This window comes from Salarias fasciatus, chromosome 12 (genome assembly GCF_902148845.1).
Source record: "Salarias fasciatus chromosome 12, fSalaFa1.1, whole genome shotgun sequence".
NCBI classification, from domain to species: domain Eukaryota; kingdom Metazoa; phylum Chordata; class Actinopteri; order Blenniiformes; family Blenniidae; genus Salarias; species Salarias fasciatus.
In genome coordinates, this window is record NC_043756.1 from 9860883 (window position 1) to 9878698 (window position 17816).

At 42.8% G+C, this 17816-nt stretch overlaps 4 protein-coding genes across 7 annotated transcripts in view; 2 read left to right on the top strand and 2 right to left on the bottom strand.

Annotated features, from left to right (window-relative positions):
* The window catches only part of rtkna (rhotekin a), a 59837-nt gene extending 57671 nt beyond the window's left edge, over positions 1–2166 (top strand). For 2 of the 4 annotated variants that reach the window (XM_030104388.1, XM_030104389.1), the window contains exon 11: positions 508–1211. In XM_030104388.1, the coding sequence (XP_029960248.1) occupies positions 508–1211 (704 nt within the window). Of the gene's footprint in view, positions 1–507 lie in introns of all 4 variants that reach the window. The other 2 variants (XM_030104390.1, XM_030104387.1) reach the window with 2 other exon arrangements.
* Positions 2167–3279: 1113 nt separating this feature from the next.
* mblac2 (metallo-beta-lactamase domain containing 2) lies at positions 3280–6798 on the bottom strand. The gene is made up of 3 exons (XM_030105656.1): positions 6251–6798; positions 4525–4739; positions 3280–4015 (listed from the first exon to the last, which is right to left on the bottom strand). The coding sequence occupies exons 1-3, from the start codon at positions 6690–6692 to the stop codon at positions 3842–3844; spliced, it is 831 nt and encodes a 276-aa protein (XP_029961516.1). The 5' UTR covers positions 6693–6798; the 3' UTR covers positions 3280–3841.
* A 168-nt stretch (positions 6799–6966) lies between these two features.
* Positions 6967–11514, top strand: polr3g (polymerase (RNA) III (DNA directed) polypeptide G). The gene is made up of 8 exons (XM_030105573.1): positions 6967–7169; positions 7342–7473; positions 10003–10132; positions 10588–10653; positions 10738–10797; positions 10870–10934; positions 11060–11182; positions 11280–11514. Exons 2-8 carry the CDS (start codon positions 7363–7365, stop codon positions 11367–11369), a joined length of 645 nt encoding a protein of 214 aa, XP_029961433.1. The 5' UTR covers positions 6967–7169; positions 7342–7362; the 3' UTR covers positions 11370–11514.
* lysmd3 (LysM, putative peptidoglycan-binding, domain containing 3) lies at positions 11511–15178 on the bottom strand. Its single transcript, XM_030105572.1, has 3 exons — positions 15046–15178; positions 13779–14051; positions 11511–13051 (listed from the first exon to the last, which is right to left on the bottom strand). Exons 2-3 carry the CDS (start codon positions 14040–14042, stop codon positions 12518–12520), a joined length of 798 nt encoding a protein of 265 aa, XP_029961432.1. The 5' UTR covers positions 14043–14051; positions 15046–15178; the 3' UTR covers positions 11511–12517.
* Between the last annotated feature and the right edge of the window lie 2638 nt (positions 15179–17816).

Consider the following 17816-nt stretch of genomic DNA (forward strand, 5'->3'; position numbering starts at 1 on the left):
TAAAAACTCTGATAATGCATCAGTTCTAACGAAAAAAAAAATCAAAATCTAAGGCCTTGTGCCATTTTTTCCTCCCTAACTGGACGTGGCCTGTACGGGTGGACACAAGGACACTCTAGCATGCGTGCGCCTAACAATGCGACTTAACTTAACTTGTCAGACCTTTCCTCGTTACGTGATATCCCGCCTCGCTGGGTTCGCTCCAGTTCTGCCTGCTCCTCCTCCAGCTCGTCATTTTCAGATGCAGATTAAATCTTTCGAACGACTTTGGTAACAAATGCATCAGACTCCATTTTTTGACTGGCTTGTTATGATCACCGTGCCCGGTATCTGAGGCTTGACGGGCTCAGTGAGGCGTCCGCAGATCATACAGTAGTGCTTTAGGAAATTCCCAAATCATCTCATGAGAACAGAAATGAGATAATTATTCATTTAAGAACAAATAAATAAGAGTTGGAATGGCTCTCCAGCAGTGTAATGATGATTTTCGCTGCTCCTTTCCTGCAGTTATTGAGTCGTCTGATGACCTGAGCAGCACTGTGTCGGACATCCTGGCTCGGAGGATGCAGGAGCTGGAGCTCCGCAGCCAGCTGGGCACCTCTCCCACCTGGATGTCTGTGTTTGAGGAGAACAGTACCAAAAGCGCCGGCCGCCCTCGTCACTGTACCTCTCGGCCGTGTGGTCACAGCCCCTGCACCCCTCCCCGACTGCCCCGCAGCCCCGCCAGCCCTCGCCGATGCCCCCAGTTGGGTCTGCTGTCCTCGGACGCCAGCCTGACCTCGGACAGCGACAGCCACTGCAGCACCAGTCCCTGCTCGCACCGCCACGGCTGGCCCGAGCCGGCCTCAAACTTCTCCCTGCTCTCGTCCTCGCCGTCCCGCCTGAGGCCACGCACTCTCTCGCTGGACGCCAAGCTCAGCACCCTCCGGGGGAGGAGTTACGGAGGAGGGACCTTCCAGTGCTCCTGCCAGCCTCCCGCTCCGTCGCTGCTCGCCCCTCTCCCCATCGCGTCTCGCTCGCAGCACAGCACGCAAACCACGCTCTCCTGCTCCAGCTCCACCTCCAGCAGCAGCTCCAGCAACAGCGAGGGCAGCCACAGCCCCGAGTCGTCCGAGGGGGCCCCCTTCTCCAGACCCTCCCCGGCTCGACGCAGCCTCAGGAACCTCAGGGCCAGACTCGATCCTCGCAACTGGCTTCAAAGTCAGGTGTGAGCGCGCTTCCTCACAGACGGTTTCTGCTCGCCCGAAGGCAGCGGCGCTCATTAAACCACGGTTTAACTGGCTTAACACACACGAACCCAACTCAGCCAATCTGCTGGGCCTCATGAGAAAACCCGGCGGGGGTGCCTGTAGCCCGCCTCTGGTGGAGAGTGAACATGGAAGACCCTCCTGGGGGCAAAACTGGAATGTCTTTTACCACACAAGGAAAGGTGACAATCACTGCAGGAGTCTGCAATTCTTTTTTTTTTAGGTTGCCACAGATTTGAAGATGGTTTCAGACCATATGGGAGGTACTCTGCTCACGTTGAGAAATTACGGTTCATGCTGCTTGGGAGAAAATAGCGCTTTGAGCTATTGTCATGTTCAGACACACATGGTCTACTCTGTGCATCAACGTTTCAAACTGGAAAAGGGTTTTTTCTTCTTCTTCTTCTTTTCCCATCTGCGTCAGGTCTCTCTACCACTCAAACATTGTTCTCTGGTCATCTCTGTTAATGCACTAGCCGTAGTCTGACTGGATGTTTCATGTTATTATATGCTAAAGGTTTGCAGTGTTAATGCTATGGAGGCCAGTAAGCATGAGGGCAAAATGAACATTCAAGAAGAGCTGTTTGTGGCCTGTACTGTGACAACCGTTTCAGTGTATTTACCCCATCACTGACATAAGACTTGATCTTTATGGGTCTCCTAAAACAACTATGCACCGTTGTGTTTTTATGCATGATTTGACTTACAGTTAAATTGTTTTAACTACTCGAGATCATTTTGACATTGAAACCGGTGAATGCTCGGCCTAATGCAGTCGTTCACACTGACGGTATTGGTGGTGACTGTGATCTTTTCAGGGTGAAACATCAGCTTTAGTCTTTACCCTCACTTGTACACACGTATATACACACACACACACACACACACACACACACACACACACACACACACACACACACACACACAATTGACAGGCTTCTAAATAAAAGTCAAGGGTCCTCACATAAAGGTGGTATTAGCCAAAACTCATAGAATTTGGTTCGAATTTGGAAATAATTCTGACTTTCAAAATAGCCACTGAGTAAATTAGATTTGTTTACACTGCCATCTGTTTGAGCTATGTACATTATCCAACTGATAGAATAAACCAGTGTCAGAAGAGTCAGTGTCCCTTGTCAGTGCAGTAAAACTTGTTTTTTTTTTCTGAAACATTCGCCCTGTTAATACTTACAACTCAATTATTTTTACAAACACCTGTCAAATGCTTAAATAACAGCATTTGTTACTGTAAATTAATTTTTATAAGTTAATGAATAAACCTATTTGTCTTTTGTTATATTGATTTTCTTATAAATTGCAGCCTGTATTGATACCCAGGTCTCATAATGTGTAACAAATGATGTGCAGATCTGTAACGGTTCCGAATAGATAACATTGAATGTTATAACCTTCCAGGAGTTTTTTTGCGTGTGGGCAGGCTTTGCGTTCGGCATGGGCGCCGTCCCAGAAGGCGAACATAAAATGAGAAATGTGGAAATCTCATGTTTAAATAATATAACATTAATTATAATAAAAGTTTTATCAATTCACAGCGGGCTCATTTCTTTCACATCTATGTCTGCCAAGTCTACATGAAATATTATCTGCTATAAATATTTTAGATCATGTGCTTTTTAAGCTGAACTCATATTTCCTTACGGTGAGTGTTGCATTATTAAAGGATCTGTGATGAGAGGAAAATTAAAATTTAACTTGAACACAAGTTCCTGGAATTCTATAGCTTTGAAGAATACAGGATTTCTGATGATGTACAGTCAAAGTCTGATTGTTTTTCTCCCTGTCTGCATTACCAGAAGCACCTTTTCATGCAGGGAGTGCCTTCCATCAGAGCAGGAAAGTACTTTAAGTACTCTACATTTCAGTCCTGGGGTGGATCAGATTTGTTCCTGTATTGTTTCCCTCTCCTGAAACGAATCCCAGCGGAGCTCTCCACTTATGTGAATGCAGGAGCAAGTCCATTTAGTTGCTGCAGCAGTTTTTTGCTGCAGAAGAAAGGGTTGGACTCGCTGCAGACGGGTAAAACAGAGACTTTATTGTCAATGTTTTTGATAGCAAAGCCGTAGATTAGTCAATAGTACAAAGCACTCTTACAAACAAAGGAGGTAGTCCACACCGGGTCTTCACTGAGCATTGTAATATGCATAGAGAAATGCTATGGCCATTAAGACTGTTTCACATGTCTCAGAGAGGAACCCACAGCTCCCTGCGTTCTGTTCGTAGTGCAGAGTTGTACCATTGTTGTGCTATTGTAAATTCACATCTGCTTAAAATATAAAAACATACATCTAATCATATTGAGAACCACATATACATACTCATTAGAATATAACAGAATTACACTTCTAAATACTTCATATAGTATACTTGATATGATGCTGATTATTGACTTATGTAACCCAGTAGGGTCATTTTACACAAAGTTTGGCAATTTCGGGATTTCTGTTGGATTACATAAGTGAATAAGTAGTGTTACAATAAGTTACATATGAAAGAAGGATACTTCCACACCTTACACTCTTTCATGTGCTCCATACTTAAACATCTTTCCTTGTGCACATGTGCTTCCCCTGTCACTAGCAGGCACTCCGTGGGTTAAATGCCCGCAGCGCCACGCCGGCCAGCGTGCTCCAGGCGAACGTGGAGAACTTTGCGGGGCATGTTTCAGCTCTGCTTATGTAGGAGGTCGCAAGGCGATGGAGCCGCTTCGCCCCGAAGGTGTTGTAGTGCCCCGGGAGGACTTGATCCACCTGGTGAGGAGATATTACAACCAGTCAGTGTCTTAATGAGGTTATATACATATATATCTATTGTCTGTTTATCTATTTGCAAACAGAGCCTCATAACCACACCACAGGTTCTCTATCAGCTTTAAATACACGTCTCTGGACATGAATCTGGGATATTCTTGCTATGAGGATAAAGTGCTGACTGCTACGCCACTGTGGTATCTGCCGTCAGACAGTACATCTCCAGATGAAGATTAATATGAAACGACGTGTTTTTCTTGAGGCCTGCACAGCGATGCAGCGGCGAGCAATCTCTCCACTCTGGAGTGGAGTCCGGGTTCAGCTCGGGGGCTCTTCTGTGTGCCGTTTACAAATCTTTTTCCCTGTGCTGCATGGTGCCGTGTTCTTTCACTATTTTTTTTCCCCCTCCACAAAATTGGGAAAAAAAACAACAAAAAAATCTGATATCTTCCAAACTGTTTTATATGATTAGAAAAATCTACTTATCTGAAAGAAGAGAGAGTAAATACCTGCTCGCTGTCCACCAGGCCCACCAGACGCTCGCAGCTGCTAATGTAGTCACTGACGTGACTGTAGGGCAGCCAGTCGATCATGGCGCCGTCATACACAACGTCTCCACTGAAGAGCAGCTTATTGTCGCGGTCGTGGAGGCAAATGCTCCCCCGGGAGTGACCTGGCATGTGAAGCACCGTCAGCTGCCGATCGCCCAGGTTGATCACATCACCTAGAGAGGAAACACACAGTTTGAGATAATAACATCACCTCAGGCTCACATTCAACAAATACCAAGTGTTACGTTTATATTCACGTTGCTTTTCAGAGCATTTAAAGCCAAGCTGTTGCTACATTAATATCACTGTGTTGTGCAGGAATTGAAACAGTCAAAATGCCATTGATTTGGTTCAGAACCGGTATCGGCTGCACAATGTGACATGTGTAATGCTGACACACCAGGCGGTGAGATATTCCATCTGCACTGCAGCAGAGCCTCTGACACAGCAGAATAAGTGAGTATAATGACCAACAGCGTCAAACTCTCAATCGACATAGATATATTGTGTGTGTTTTAATCCTTATCCATGTTATTATTATTGTTGTCTTCATATCTGGAACAGATGCTCGGCACATTTCACTGCATGTCCTACTGCGTATAATTGTGTTAGTGAGAAATTAAGATCTTAAAATTGAAATGAAGACAAGAGTAAATTTTGGATTTCACCAACATCCGAAGATGCTCCGTTCAAGTAACCACTACATCTGCTGATTTAAACTACTTTATGCTTCACCTCAGAGCATACAACTCTGGCAAGGGTTATAGGGAATGATTCTTTCAATCTGCTCAGTGTGTTGGGATTTATATATATTAGACAATGATTTAGCTCATTACTTTTTATTTTTCAAATGTGTGCAAAGGTAACATGTTCAAGAGATGAGGAAATGCAAAAATTGCAAATGTAGCTGTGCTTTTTCCATCAGTACTGTGGATGTCCTATTAATATTGCTCTATACAGCGGGATGCTTTTGCTAAGTCTGCAGCCAGCAGCTCTACTTTCTTCTTTCTGTCTTTGAAGTAACAGAATCCACCGAAGTCTTCTGCACAACCCTTAAAATAGAACAGCTCTGCAAACAGACATGACAAATGAGCACCGCAGCTGCCACTGAAAACTGATTTTCTTTCAAATTACCAACACAGTTTCCCAATAGTGGACTCTCTTTGATGAATGAACCCTCTGCCAAGCCCATCTTGTGTTATGTAATAAGACACTGACATCTGTATAAGCACAATCCTCAAACTGTGGCCCCACATTTGGAAAAAAAAGAGCATCCTTTGTCATATCAGCAGTGTTGGTAGGATTTGTAGAGATCATTGTTTCTGCCCAGTGCCTTTAACACAAAAACACAAATAGAAGTCAGCATGAGTGTGTGTGTGTGTGTGTGTGTGTGTGTGTGTGTGTGTGTGTGTGTGTGTGTGTGTGTGTGTGTGTGTGTGTGTGTGTGAGCAAGTCCTTTTTGGTCTCCTGCCAACTCTATTGTGCAGTGAAATGCTCTTCTGCTGATGTCTGACTCTGATGCGATTGTATAACGTTTAAAGTGCCAACCACAGCAACTGGGTTCAACTGGTTCTGAGTCCATCAAACCCACTGAACCCATGTCTGGACCTCATGACCTCAAATTGACCAGATATGCATTCCTTAACCCCTCATTCCTCCTGCAGGTGCCCCAGCCCATACGTACCCTCCTGCAGGATGTGAGTGGGCTGCACAGCCTTGACTTTGTAGTGTCTGGCCCTCCATCCCGGACTGGGAGCCTCGGCTATCTCCCTGTCGCTGAGCCAGGTGACCGTCTCGAAATTGTCTCCGTTGGCCAGGGCATCGACCTCCGCGCTGTGGACGCCCACCTGTTGGAACTGATGCAGGCCGCCCGAATGGTCGAAGTGGGCGTGGGTGGCGATGGCCAGCAGCGGGTTCTTCCTCTGCGGGTCTTTGCCCAGCAGGCCCTTGGAGTCGATGTAGTCAGGTAAGCTCCTCAAGCCCAGACCCGTGTCTATCACCACGTCCTGGTGCGTGCCGCGGAGCAGCCAGATGTTAGCGCGGTTCTCGGACTGATAAAACCGCTCCTGGATCCAGAAGAGTCCGTCTCCGAGAGATTTGTGAGCGTACCAGTCGGCTGCAGACATCCCACTTCATGCACGCGTCCAGGTAAGCTCGAGCGGGGTTGGTGCAGGTGCGACTGGCCCTCGAAGCTAGCGCTGGTCTGTTTTCATTGACGTTAATGGTGGCGGGAGCGGACACACCCATGCAGCAGGCGAGCGCGCTCATTGGACAGACCGCAGAATTACGTCAGTCCAAACGGCATTACTATTGGCTGTACGTAAGCCACGCCTTTCGTGACGTCACGTGGGGGCAGGACTAGTTAAAGCCACATTTACACACGCTGAGAATCTCTAACCAGTGTTAGCAAACACTTTTAAATCTCCACGCTGTTTAGCCGCGTTATGTAGATTTAAGGATTAAGTTTATGTGTCGGTCGACAGTAGACAACACTGGTTGCGGCTGAGAGACAAGAAATCTCAACAAAAGCTGAACACCAGCTTGACAGACTTTTATGACTGTAGCATCTCCACTTTAGGAACAATTTACAAACAGTCCTTTTAGTGAGTATTACAACTTATTACACGTGGAGCTGCGCCTCTGAACGCAACTTTTCAGTGCCGCAAACCAGCTGGCAGTGTCACACTAAAACAGCTGGGGGAACGAGGCAACATGTCGCGTCAACACGTGTTTGGCGGAGAGGCCGGCTGACCGCATGCGGACTGTGTGTTGCAGGTGCAGACGGGGGCTGCAGCCATGGCAGGTAAGGGTCGCGGAGTGGCCGCGTTCACCTTCAACATCGAGGCTCTGGGCATCAGCAGGGGCAGCATGCCAGAAGCCAGGGTGGGGCCCAATCCGCTGTTTCCAGTAAGTGCAGACTGCTCACTCACATTGCAGAGTCCACCATGACTTATCACATTTCAGTCTGGCAAATGTACCTGGAAACACTGAACAATTCAGAAAGGGAGTGATTTGATCCAGTGGTAGCTACTGTTAATAGTGTGAATAAATGAAAATAGTTGTAATTTACACATGAAAAGTAGATATAGACTTGGCTTTTGATGAAAGTTTGTTTTGAATTGTAAAAATATTCATTAAAAAAAGTTAGAAGTTATTTGCCCTCATAATTAAAAAAAAAAAGGTTAATTCCGAATATTTTACATGTGAGGAGAATCATGTCGGCTCCTTTTTTTTATTCTTAATAATTTTGAATGTTATAATTCTGAATGTTAAAAATATTTAATAGGTGATGTATCTTTTTTTAAACTTTAAGTCATAATAATGATAGTAATTAACAAAAACAATGATAATGGTAACATTTAAGAATACTTTTGTCCAGCACTTTTGGGTGATAGACAGATTTATGATGGCTCTGAGTAAATAATGGATTGTAAATTGAGGTCGGGGTTATTGTTTGGGTTAAATGCTGTAGCGGAGCCAGAGTGGGGGCAAGGGGGCGGTCGCCCCAGGGCCCATAAGGTCATAGGGCCCTCTTTCGTGTGATGTGTTCACATTTACTCGTAAATAAATTATTATAATAAAATGTGCAGTGTGTGCGAGAAGGTATACGCATATGATTGTGGGCTCCAATTCGCCAATTCTTACATTACGACTGTCCATGAATGCATCAGAGCTGTAAGCCAGCGCTGATTGGCTGTGCGGCATGAACGAGTTTTCTCTTTGCACTTGATCTGAACTCTTTGGAGGGAAGTTAAACAGTATGCTAAACACTAAGCTAGCCGCTAGCGGTACTACCGAAAACCAAACATCGGAGCCATTGGTGAGTCAGTGAAACCTTCAAAAATATTATCTTTATCAGAACGCTGTGGTCTTAAACACCTGCCTATTTGAATGTGCCTTGTGTTGCTCTCTACTATAAGAGACCGCCGAGTCTATTTTTTTTCCCTAATATACGTGAATTCCAAAAGATATAGATAGCTGTGTCTGTATCTATCTGAATAGATTGTGTAATTTTAGACCAGCTGTGTTCATTTTGTATTTAAGCTGTATCAAAGATGGTACAGATTTAGCCCGTGAGTTTTTAATCTGATTTTTCAGCACCATGGACAGCGGACGCTCTGAGATTGACACGTATCATAAGGGCCCGTCGAGAATGCTCCGCCCCCTCTGTACTGAGACCCACGCTCCGTCTCTGGTTAAATTTAATCAAAAATACAGATTTAGAAGGATTTTTGACATTTACATTATAGATGTTAAAAAAAAAAAAACGCACACAATGGATAGATTGCGACTTTTGTATGCCATTTTGTATTGGTAATATGGCAGCGTCATCCAGTGGTGGGGCAAGGGTCCTCGGGGCAAGAAAGCAAGAAATTCATCGGGCCCCCACCCCATTCGTGCACATCGAAAAAAACAAATAGTTTTTTTGCACACAATTTGCACCTAGCGGGGCCCCGAAAAGCCGGGGCCCCAGGCAAATACGTGGTTTGCCTGTTGGCACGCCCTGCCTCTGGCGCCATCGACAGATGTTTTCCCAAATATCCAATCCACAAATCACCTCAAAGTGCTTTACAGTTCCAATCTTTCAGGTTAGTTTGATGAGTGTGTTAACTTTTCACTGATGCATAATTAAAGAGTGACTTAAGTATATGTTTCATAATGTTTGGAGTGAAGTTTAGACAGTAACTTTTTTTTTATTGCTTTTACTGAAGTATAGATTTTTTTTTATATTTTAGTCATTTTTATGTTGCTCCTGTTGTAAAATACTTTGTCAGCATCGGTTTCGGAAGTGCTACGTAAAATGATCATTATTGAAAACAGACTCTAAGAACCTCTTCTGAACATATTTTGGTGCAAAACACACAAATCTATCAGTTAAGGTTGAATTAATTGTTTCTGTGCAAACCAGCAAATCAGGGTCGGAATAACTTGAAATGAAATAGCAACTCGGCTCTGATTGTTTTCTTGAGCACATCTCAATCCTACCACAATAATAATTGAACTCAAACTTTAATTGCAATGAGGTTTTGAGTGTTTTTAAATACATTCTTAACAATTAATAATGTATAAAGTGATTAAGTAAATCTTTAAAGTCCCTAAAATTATCCATCTATCTTTTAAATTCCCTTATCCACTTCAGGGTCATGGGACACTGGAGCAATGAGTAATGGCATGTAGCAAGTCCAGACATTTAGTTCCACCAACACACATTGTTTTGCATTATGGGATTTTCATTTGGTTTTTGGATACAACAAAACTCTTGTATAAACTGAACGTGCAGACCCCAAATAGAGAGAGCTACTTCTGCATTTTACTGCCAACTATTTTACCATAAACATTACAGCATATGCTGCCTTGTGTTGTCAGTAACCAAATGCAAACGTGTGTCCGTTCAAAAAGAAGCTGCAGTTGTTATTGTTATCTGTTCTTCCTCAGAACACAGATTTCAAACCAGTTCCACTGAAAGTTGGCGAAGAGGAGAACTACCTGCTGGCCCTGAAGCAGGAGATGAGGGGAACAATGCAGCAGCGACCACACAACATCAGATTTCCGCCCAATAAAGCCGGTGAGCGAAGGAGCCGAACATCACAAACCTGCCATGTTCTCAAAAAGCTGCAGCAACAGAACTGGCTGCTGTCAGTGAAGATGGTGCAGCTTTTAGGAACTGGGTGATTTAGTTAATGTCTAATCTATGAAAAGGAAGCAGGCAGCTTTATTGCAGCATATTGCGTTACAGCTGGTTTCATATTTGGCCTGGAGCAACACACTCAAGGAACTTTGTTAAAATAACAAAGTTCTTTGAGTGTGCTGTTCCAGGCCTCTTGGACAAAATATAGTTTTAAATACAGTATAGCCACAAAAGAGAGTAGTTTCCCCTCTGCGTAAACTTATTTTAGATGTTGTCAGATTATTTGTGCTAACAATAATTGAAATGGGCAACTTCAGAGATCCTGTTCAAAGTAGTCATCCATTATGGAAAGAAGTGGATTTTAATTCCTGTTTTGTTTTTAAATGAAACAGAGGTGGAGAGATATACAGAGAGGTACCTGAAGCAAAAACAGATTGAAGATGAAGACTGGACTCCAGGTATTTATGAAGTACAGTGTGATTGGATCTGAGCAAACTGTGAAAAATGGAAAAATAATCTAAATACTACATTTGATCTGATAGACTGGAACCTATTCCCGAAAGAATTAATGCCTCAAATGAAGAAACCTCACGTTAAAGCAGGTAGGTTGACTCCATTACATGTGCAATATGATCAAAGGGTCACAATGATAATACAGTGGTTTCATACAACAGGTGCAAAGAAGAAAAAGGCGAAGATGTTGGGCAAAGACACAACAGAGATGCTGAACAAATTAGATGTAAGATTCTCATTCTCAACTGCTGTTCTCTCTCTCTGCTGATATTTGATCATATTCTTTACTGATGGCATTAACGCAAAGCGGAAAATATAAAATCTTCAAGGACTTTGTCTTCATTGTGCCAGGAATTAGAAAAGAAAGACACGAACCAGGAAAAATCTGACGATGAGGCTGAAAAGAAACCAAAGAAGGAGGAGGATGAGGAAGAACCTGAAGCGGAAGAATATGACGAAGAGGATTTAGAGGAGGTTTGTTTAAATAGAATCCAGCCTGCATTGGTTATACGTGATGATTTGCGGTGTGGCCTTGACCTTTTTTCAACAATTCCCTTTTGTTTCTGTTCAGGATAACGACTACATCGAGAGCTACTTCGACAACGGTGAAGACTTTGCCGCAGACAGCGACGATAACATGGATGGCGAAGGCACATACTGACACAGCTTCAAGTCATCCGGATACTGTAGATGAGTGAGGAATGCTCTTTAGAAGAGTGATATTTTCGTTTTGTTTGAGTGACTCTAACATGAATTTTCTTTGAAGAAAAAAATGTAAATAAGATTATGTACAGACCGGTTATAATTTACTCAAAATATATTTATTTAGTTTTCATCCTGCAGTCAGTTTCCACAGGTTGAAAGGCACATACTGTCAACAACACGTCTGTCATAAAATTTCAACTGAACACAGTGATGTGATGAAAATTAAAACGTCTGAATAAAGTCAAAAAATTTCACATATTTACAAGTATGAGTCATTCTGGGAATAGTGTGCATTTCCCTTTTTCTCACCATGCTCTTAGAGGTTACTCTGAAAAGAAAATGCAGCTCTCAAGGCAAGCTAAAGCAAAGACAGGTTCAAGCAAATTCAGAAAACGATTCAACTCTCAATACTGACAATAAGTGAAGACTACAGTCTTAAAATAAATTAATTCTAATTAACTGTAGCACCCCCCCCCAAAAAAAAAAAAAAAAAAAAAAAACCGGAAGAAACAATTACTAACGTGGCAGCTGCACAAAATTGAGCAAAATAGCATCAAATCCAAACAAATGTTTCACTAAAGTTTGTGGCAACTAATATATCATTAAAAAAAACTGAGGAATGCATGTTTAGCTCGAGTCTTGGCTTAATTGTGGGCAGCCTATTGAAAGCTGATAACGCAAGATCTCAATCCGCCTACGTATATCCATGGAGTCTGAAATGTTGAAACGGTTCAAGAAAAGTCTACGAGACATGTCTAGTGTCTCATAGAAACAGCTGGACCCACTCTGTCAATGCCCGATGCCAAAAAAAAAGCAAGTGAACGCTCAGACAAGAGGAATGATTGCAGTCATATTGTCTGAGTCGATGCCTCTCCCTCACTGTTCCAGATTGCACAGTCGTAAGTATATAATTTATTCTCAAAAATAGGAACATCTACTCAGTTTCATTAGATCTCCCAGTTAGCAACAGATGCGTTTTTTTAAGTATAATTACCTGCTATTTTCTTTTGTTACACTCTGGTTTCACCCACTCGTGTCCCTGCTGATGTCCATTAGCAACGTGTTCAGGTCCAGAGTTGTTCTACAACTTATTGCACGTTGGCGTCAATTGGGTGTGTCGCCATGATGGCTGACGTCGGCTTTGACCAGAACCTCGTAGTACAGCAGATAAAACACGGGCGTCACGATCCCGACGACCAGCATGATGGCCACAGCTGTCCACCACCTCATGCCCCAGTCTGCCCCGTAGTAAGGGTCCTTCCTCTGGGGGGGTTTATACTCGGTCTCCAGCAGCGGCTGCTGTTGCTGCAGCTGTAAGGAGGACACAACCTCGTTGAGGCCGGTCCGAGACGGCACCGTGGACTTCACCAGCCGCTCGATGTCCTTGTCCTTCTCCAGGAGGAATCCCTCCACGCTGTCGGTGGAAGAACAGGAGTCCGTGGAGCACTCGGAGGGGAGGGTCGCGGCCGGGGAGGTCTGGGGATTCCGTCTCGTGTCCGTGGGAGCGGCGGATCTGTGGGGGCTCGCAGTGTGGGTCTCGGTGAGGACGCTGAACCGTCTCACGGGGATCTTGATGGAACGCAGAGCGAAGAAGTCCTGTTCTGTCAAGAGGTTGTTGGCACGCTTGATGTCAGCCACCTGAAAAAAAAAAAATCACAACAGAAAGGGAGAATATCAGTATTATAGCATAAGTGCTGTTCAATTCAACGCGTTCCTAATAGCATTCAGACATTCTGAATCATCTTTTCTCTTGAGGGGTGTCCCCTCTGAGGAGTGAATCTGTAGGTAAAACACAAAGATCACAAATATTCTAAAGTAACATTTAACACAGCATGCATCTAAACCCAAGACTACTGCTACAGAACTGCTGCTGCTGCCTCCCATGTGTGCCCCATCACCTGCCCACACGTTGGTTTATATTAAGTCTATTTTTGATAATAGTCTACAACAGGAACACATAATTGCTTTGCCTGTTAAAAAGGTGGAGGAGAATAATTATAGATTAGAGTAAAACCAACACGTGCTCTAAGGTTAGAAAATGCAGCAAAGATCATATGAGAGATGTAAAGTTAATAGTTTGTTACTTTGAAGGGGGTGAAGTCCACCTTTATGGCACAGATTTTGGTCATTTATAGCAGAAATTAAAGTTTCTTTGTGATTAATACTAGTTGTTTTCAGCCAGCTACATTTTTGTAATCATTTTCTTACATATCTGCAACATAACTGCTATGATCAAAGGTGAATAATCTTCACTTCATGAACACATTGCTTATTTCTTACCCTAAATGCACAATTTTTAAGGCATGTTGATGTGGAATGCATTGTAGAAAGACAAAGGTGCCCATAAAAAGAAGGAAATACTTACTGAACAATGGTACTGGAGGGAAATGCTGTTCAGTGTGTCACCCTCCAGGATGTCTCTAGTAAGGTAAATAATGTCATCCATCCTCTCTCTGGAGGTGCTCCTTCGTAGTCTTTCTCGGCCACGTGGTCGCAGCTCATAGCTTTCTCCGTCCTCCTCTGACAGTTCATTGTCTGAGATGTTCCCAAACAGGTAGGCATGACCTCCGTTGGCAGGCTGCACCAGGGTGGCCGACTGAAACCCATAGTGCTGGCTTCTACCGGACATTTTTCTTTACTGTAACGAGAGGAGAAAAGATACATTTGAGAACCGAGATTTAAACTTGTAAAGCATTTTCTCAGCCAAAAGGAAGATTAAGAAAACTTGTTCGAAATGGTAATTATTGGGTGTATATCAGGCAAACAGGACACACCTTACTCAATATTGAGGAAACTTGTTGAACTTGAGGAGTTTGAGTTTTGTCTACATATGGAGGTCAATGCAGTGTTGCTTTTCCACCAGTTCAGACCCTGAGAATAAAACTAAGTTCTTTTTTGAAGTGTTGTTTACTGTTATAATTACAGCAGACAGTATAATAGAAATGAATATTATGCATAATGTTAACTGAACGAGCTGTGTAATTATGGCTTACTATCAACTAGTGATGGATTTACCAATCTATTACTTCACTAATCGATGCTGGTTTACACAAAATAACACAATATCCAGACTGGAGTCTAAAGGATGTAAATGGATGTTATACAGTAATTACAGGATGATGACATTACAGTGTAAACGGCAATTTTGGGAGTTCATCTTATATTTTTAGAAGCTATACCACTCACAAAACAGTTAAAACAAAGAAATCACCGTACAATTTCTGCCTCTTTACTGTCCGTCCACCCAGCTCCCCACAGTGTGTTATCTTATCACATACTGTAAAACAACATCTCTTATCACAGCAGTTATGCAAGTGTACTGAGCAAAGCTGAGAAGCCCAAAGAGTTATGATCTAAACCGCAGAATACATGAAAAGCACAACAATTCAAATTGAATCCCGTTACTTTGACAACACAGACGTGCCCTGAAGTGACTAAATAAGCTTAGTATCCACGCCCTTAGGTCTGCTGATGAGTTGAGTAAACCAGCAAACATAAATCCAGTCCAGGCTAGGCTAATGCTAAGTAGCGTCTCCACAGTGCTACTAAGCTAACGCTACAGCGCTGTGTTGTTTGTTCACTGGTCACACTTGGTGTTTATATCGTTCAGGTGAATCGTTAAAAGACTTTACCTGAAAGAAGTGACCCGGATCGGTCAGTTGTCCTGGGTATTTCTCATACTTGCCACGGGATTACTTTTCGCTCTCACCTTGTCGCGGCTTCGTTACCTGTCGCCGTGCTAGCTGCAGTCTAAACTCAGCTCACGCCACGTCTACAGAATATTTACGTGATGACGTTATCGCTGACGACTCTTCCGCCTCCTCCTGTTCGGATAGGGTTCGAGTCACAAGGCGGCGCCAAAACGTCAAGTTAAACTAGGAAACTCTTCTTAGGGGTGTCAAGCATAAGGCGCGCTGACTCACAAGAGTCTCCAATCTGACTCATTAAACCACCAAGTAAAATGTAAACATTTAAAAGAAAATGTTTATTTTCCTTAAAGAAAAACATAAAAAAAAAAAAACACGTGTCAAGAGTAGCAAACAGAACAATGAGACCAGAGAACCAGAGAAAGAGGAAATTAGCCTCCAAACCATGCTATCAGGGTGAAATTGTATAGACATGCATGATGTAAATTACTGGAGAGGGTTTTTTTTTTTATTTCACTGTATTTTGCACCAGAAGGTTTAATTAAAATTGGCTTTATGATGAGACTGTAATTTACTGAAGCAACTGTTTATTTTCATTACTACGGGAAACAACAACAACAGCAAAAGTTGAAATTTAAAGGCCATTATGGAGCTATTTTATTAGTTTAGCCCTCTAAAAATCAAGTTGGGATGTATGTGCACAATGGACTAAAATGTGTTGAAGTGTTTTATAGAAACTCAGCCAAACACAAGCCACAAGATTTTGAATGTGAATGTTATCAAAGTCTTTCTTGGGTGCACGTAACAACCACTGTCACTGACAAGATTAAGAGGAAAATCTAAATTATCTTACATGAGCAAAAGAAGAGTTGATATCAGATGGGAAGCTAATCCTCACTATGTAGACCTGATCAGATCACAAGCTTACAGTTCCACAGAGCAAGATCTTGCAGGAGGGGGCAGAGAGGATAGAGCACAGACCACATGTGAGAGGCACAGTGTCAGTTACATTTAATGGTGATAATGAATGTAGAGAAGGTGAAAAAGGGGAGAAGCACAATGCAATAGGGAAGGTCTTCCAGAATCTGGTTTAAATTAAAAGTCTCTAACATGAGAAGAGCTTGGCTATTTACACCAGCAATACTATCTGTGGCTGTATTGTAGCTTCAACTGTTTGAAGGACACATCCTCCCACACTGGGAGAACAAATGCTCTGCAGAAAAGTTGAAAATGGTTGTGAAAAAGAAGTATTCAGCAAAAAGGCAGGTCTTTGTCTTGGACTCATGTGAAAGAGGCTGCAAGCCCTATTTTTCCAGCGAAACGCGGTCCTTCTAAAAACCCTCATTAGCCAGACCATACAGGTTACATTACTTATAATCCTTTGATAATACCATGCAGGGTATTATTTAACAGCGAATAATGATAGTGGTTTCTAATTCTGACATGTCTCCACTCCTTAAGTGGTCAGTTCAGCTAAAAACGCTAGAGTTATCTAAAATTCTGAATCAGTCATTATAGGGAAACGTTATCTGCATTAATAACCATACAGATTTCCTTGCCATTTGATTTGAACAGTATTTCTTTGACCTGTAGCGGAGCCAGAGTGGGGGCAAGGAGGCGGTCACCCCAGGGCCCACAAGGTCATAGGGCCCCGTTTCATGTGATGTGTTCACATTTACTCGTAAATAAATTATTATAACATGTGCAGTGTGTGCCAGAAGATATACGCATATGATTGTGGGCTCCAATTCGCCAATTCTTACATTACGACTGTCCATGAATGCATCAGAGCTGTAAGCCAGCGCTGATTGGCTGAGCGGTATCAACAAGTTTTCTCTTTTGCACTTGATCTGAACTCTTTGGAGGGAAGAAACAGTATGCTATGCTAGCTGCTAGCGGTACTACCCAAAACCTAACATCGGAGCCATTGGTGAGTCAGTGAAACCTTCAAAAATATTATCTTTATCAGAATGCTGTGGTCTTAAACACCTGGTTGTTTGAATGTGCCTTGTGTTGCTTTCAACTACAAGAGACTGCAGAGTCATTTTTTTTAATATACGTGAATTCCAAAAGATATAGATAGCTGTGCCTATATCTATCTGAATATATTTTGTAATTCTAGACCAGCTGTGTTCATTTTATATTTAAGCTGTATCAAAGATGGTACAGATTTAGCCCGTGACTTTTCGTCTGAGCTTTCAGCACCATGGACAGCGAACGCTCTGAGTGACACCTGTCAGGCTGCAGTTGTGTGTGTATGTGTGTGTGTGTGCGTGCGTATGCGTATTTGTTCTTCAGAACAAGTTTGTGAGCTGGTTTGTGACTTTATTCTGCTTTCTGAGGCATATAGGTTTGCTTGGCTCAATAAAAGTGAGCATTAGTGTGTTGTTTGATGGTAGGATGAGGTATTGTTTGAATGGTAAAATTACTATCATAAGGGCCCGTCGAGAATGCTCCGCCCTCTCTGTACTGAGACCCATGCTCCGCCTTTGTCTTAGACCCTAGCAGATGGACTGATCTGGTGAGCAATCATTTCACAACATTGATAACACAACTGCTTGTCACATACAGTACTTTGTAAAAGGTTTAGACTTGTATGTGTTGAAAAAAAGTGCAGGAGTTCTTTCTAAAAGGCATGTTTCTAGTTTATCTTTATATTATTTATCATTTCAATGTAATAGGACCCTCCTTGGCCTTCAAAGCAGCATCAGTTCTTCTCAGCATAATTGCACACAATTTTCTGAAGGCGCTGCGTT

Coding starts and splice junctions, on each gene's coding strand:
- polr3g (XM_030105573.1), top strand. CDS start 7,363: ATGGCAGGTAAGGGTCGCGGAGTGGCCGCGTTCACCTTCAACATCGAG. Junction 7,474..10,002: donor GGCCCAATCCGCTGTTTCCA/GTAAGTGCAGAC, acceptor GTTCTTCCTCAG/AACACAGATTTCAAACCAGT. Junction 10,935..11,059: donor AGATGCTGAACAAATTAGAT/GTAAGATTCTCA, acceptor TCATTGTGCCAG/GAATTAGAAAAGAAAGACAC.
- lysmd3 (XM_030105572.1), bottom strand. CDS start 14,042: ATGTCCGGTAGAAGCCAGCACTATGGGTTTCAGTCGGCCACCCTGGTG. Junction 13,052..13,778: donor CCCTCCAGTACCATTGTTCA/GTAAGTATTTCC, acceptor TTTTTTTTTCAG/GTGGCTGACATCAAGCGTGC.
- mblac2 (XM_030105656.1), bottom strand. CDS start 6,692: ATGTCTGCAGCCGACTGGTACGCTCACAAATCTCTCGGAGACGGACTC. Junction 4,740..6,250: donor CACTCACATCCTGCAGGAGG/GTACGTATGGGC, acceptor TTTCCTCTCTAG/GTGATGTGATCAACCTGGGC. Junction 4,016..4,524: donor GCCTGGTGGACAGCGAGCAG/GTATTTACTCTC, acceptor TCTCCTCACCAG/GTGGATCAAGTCCTCCCGGG.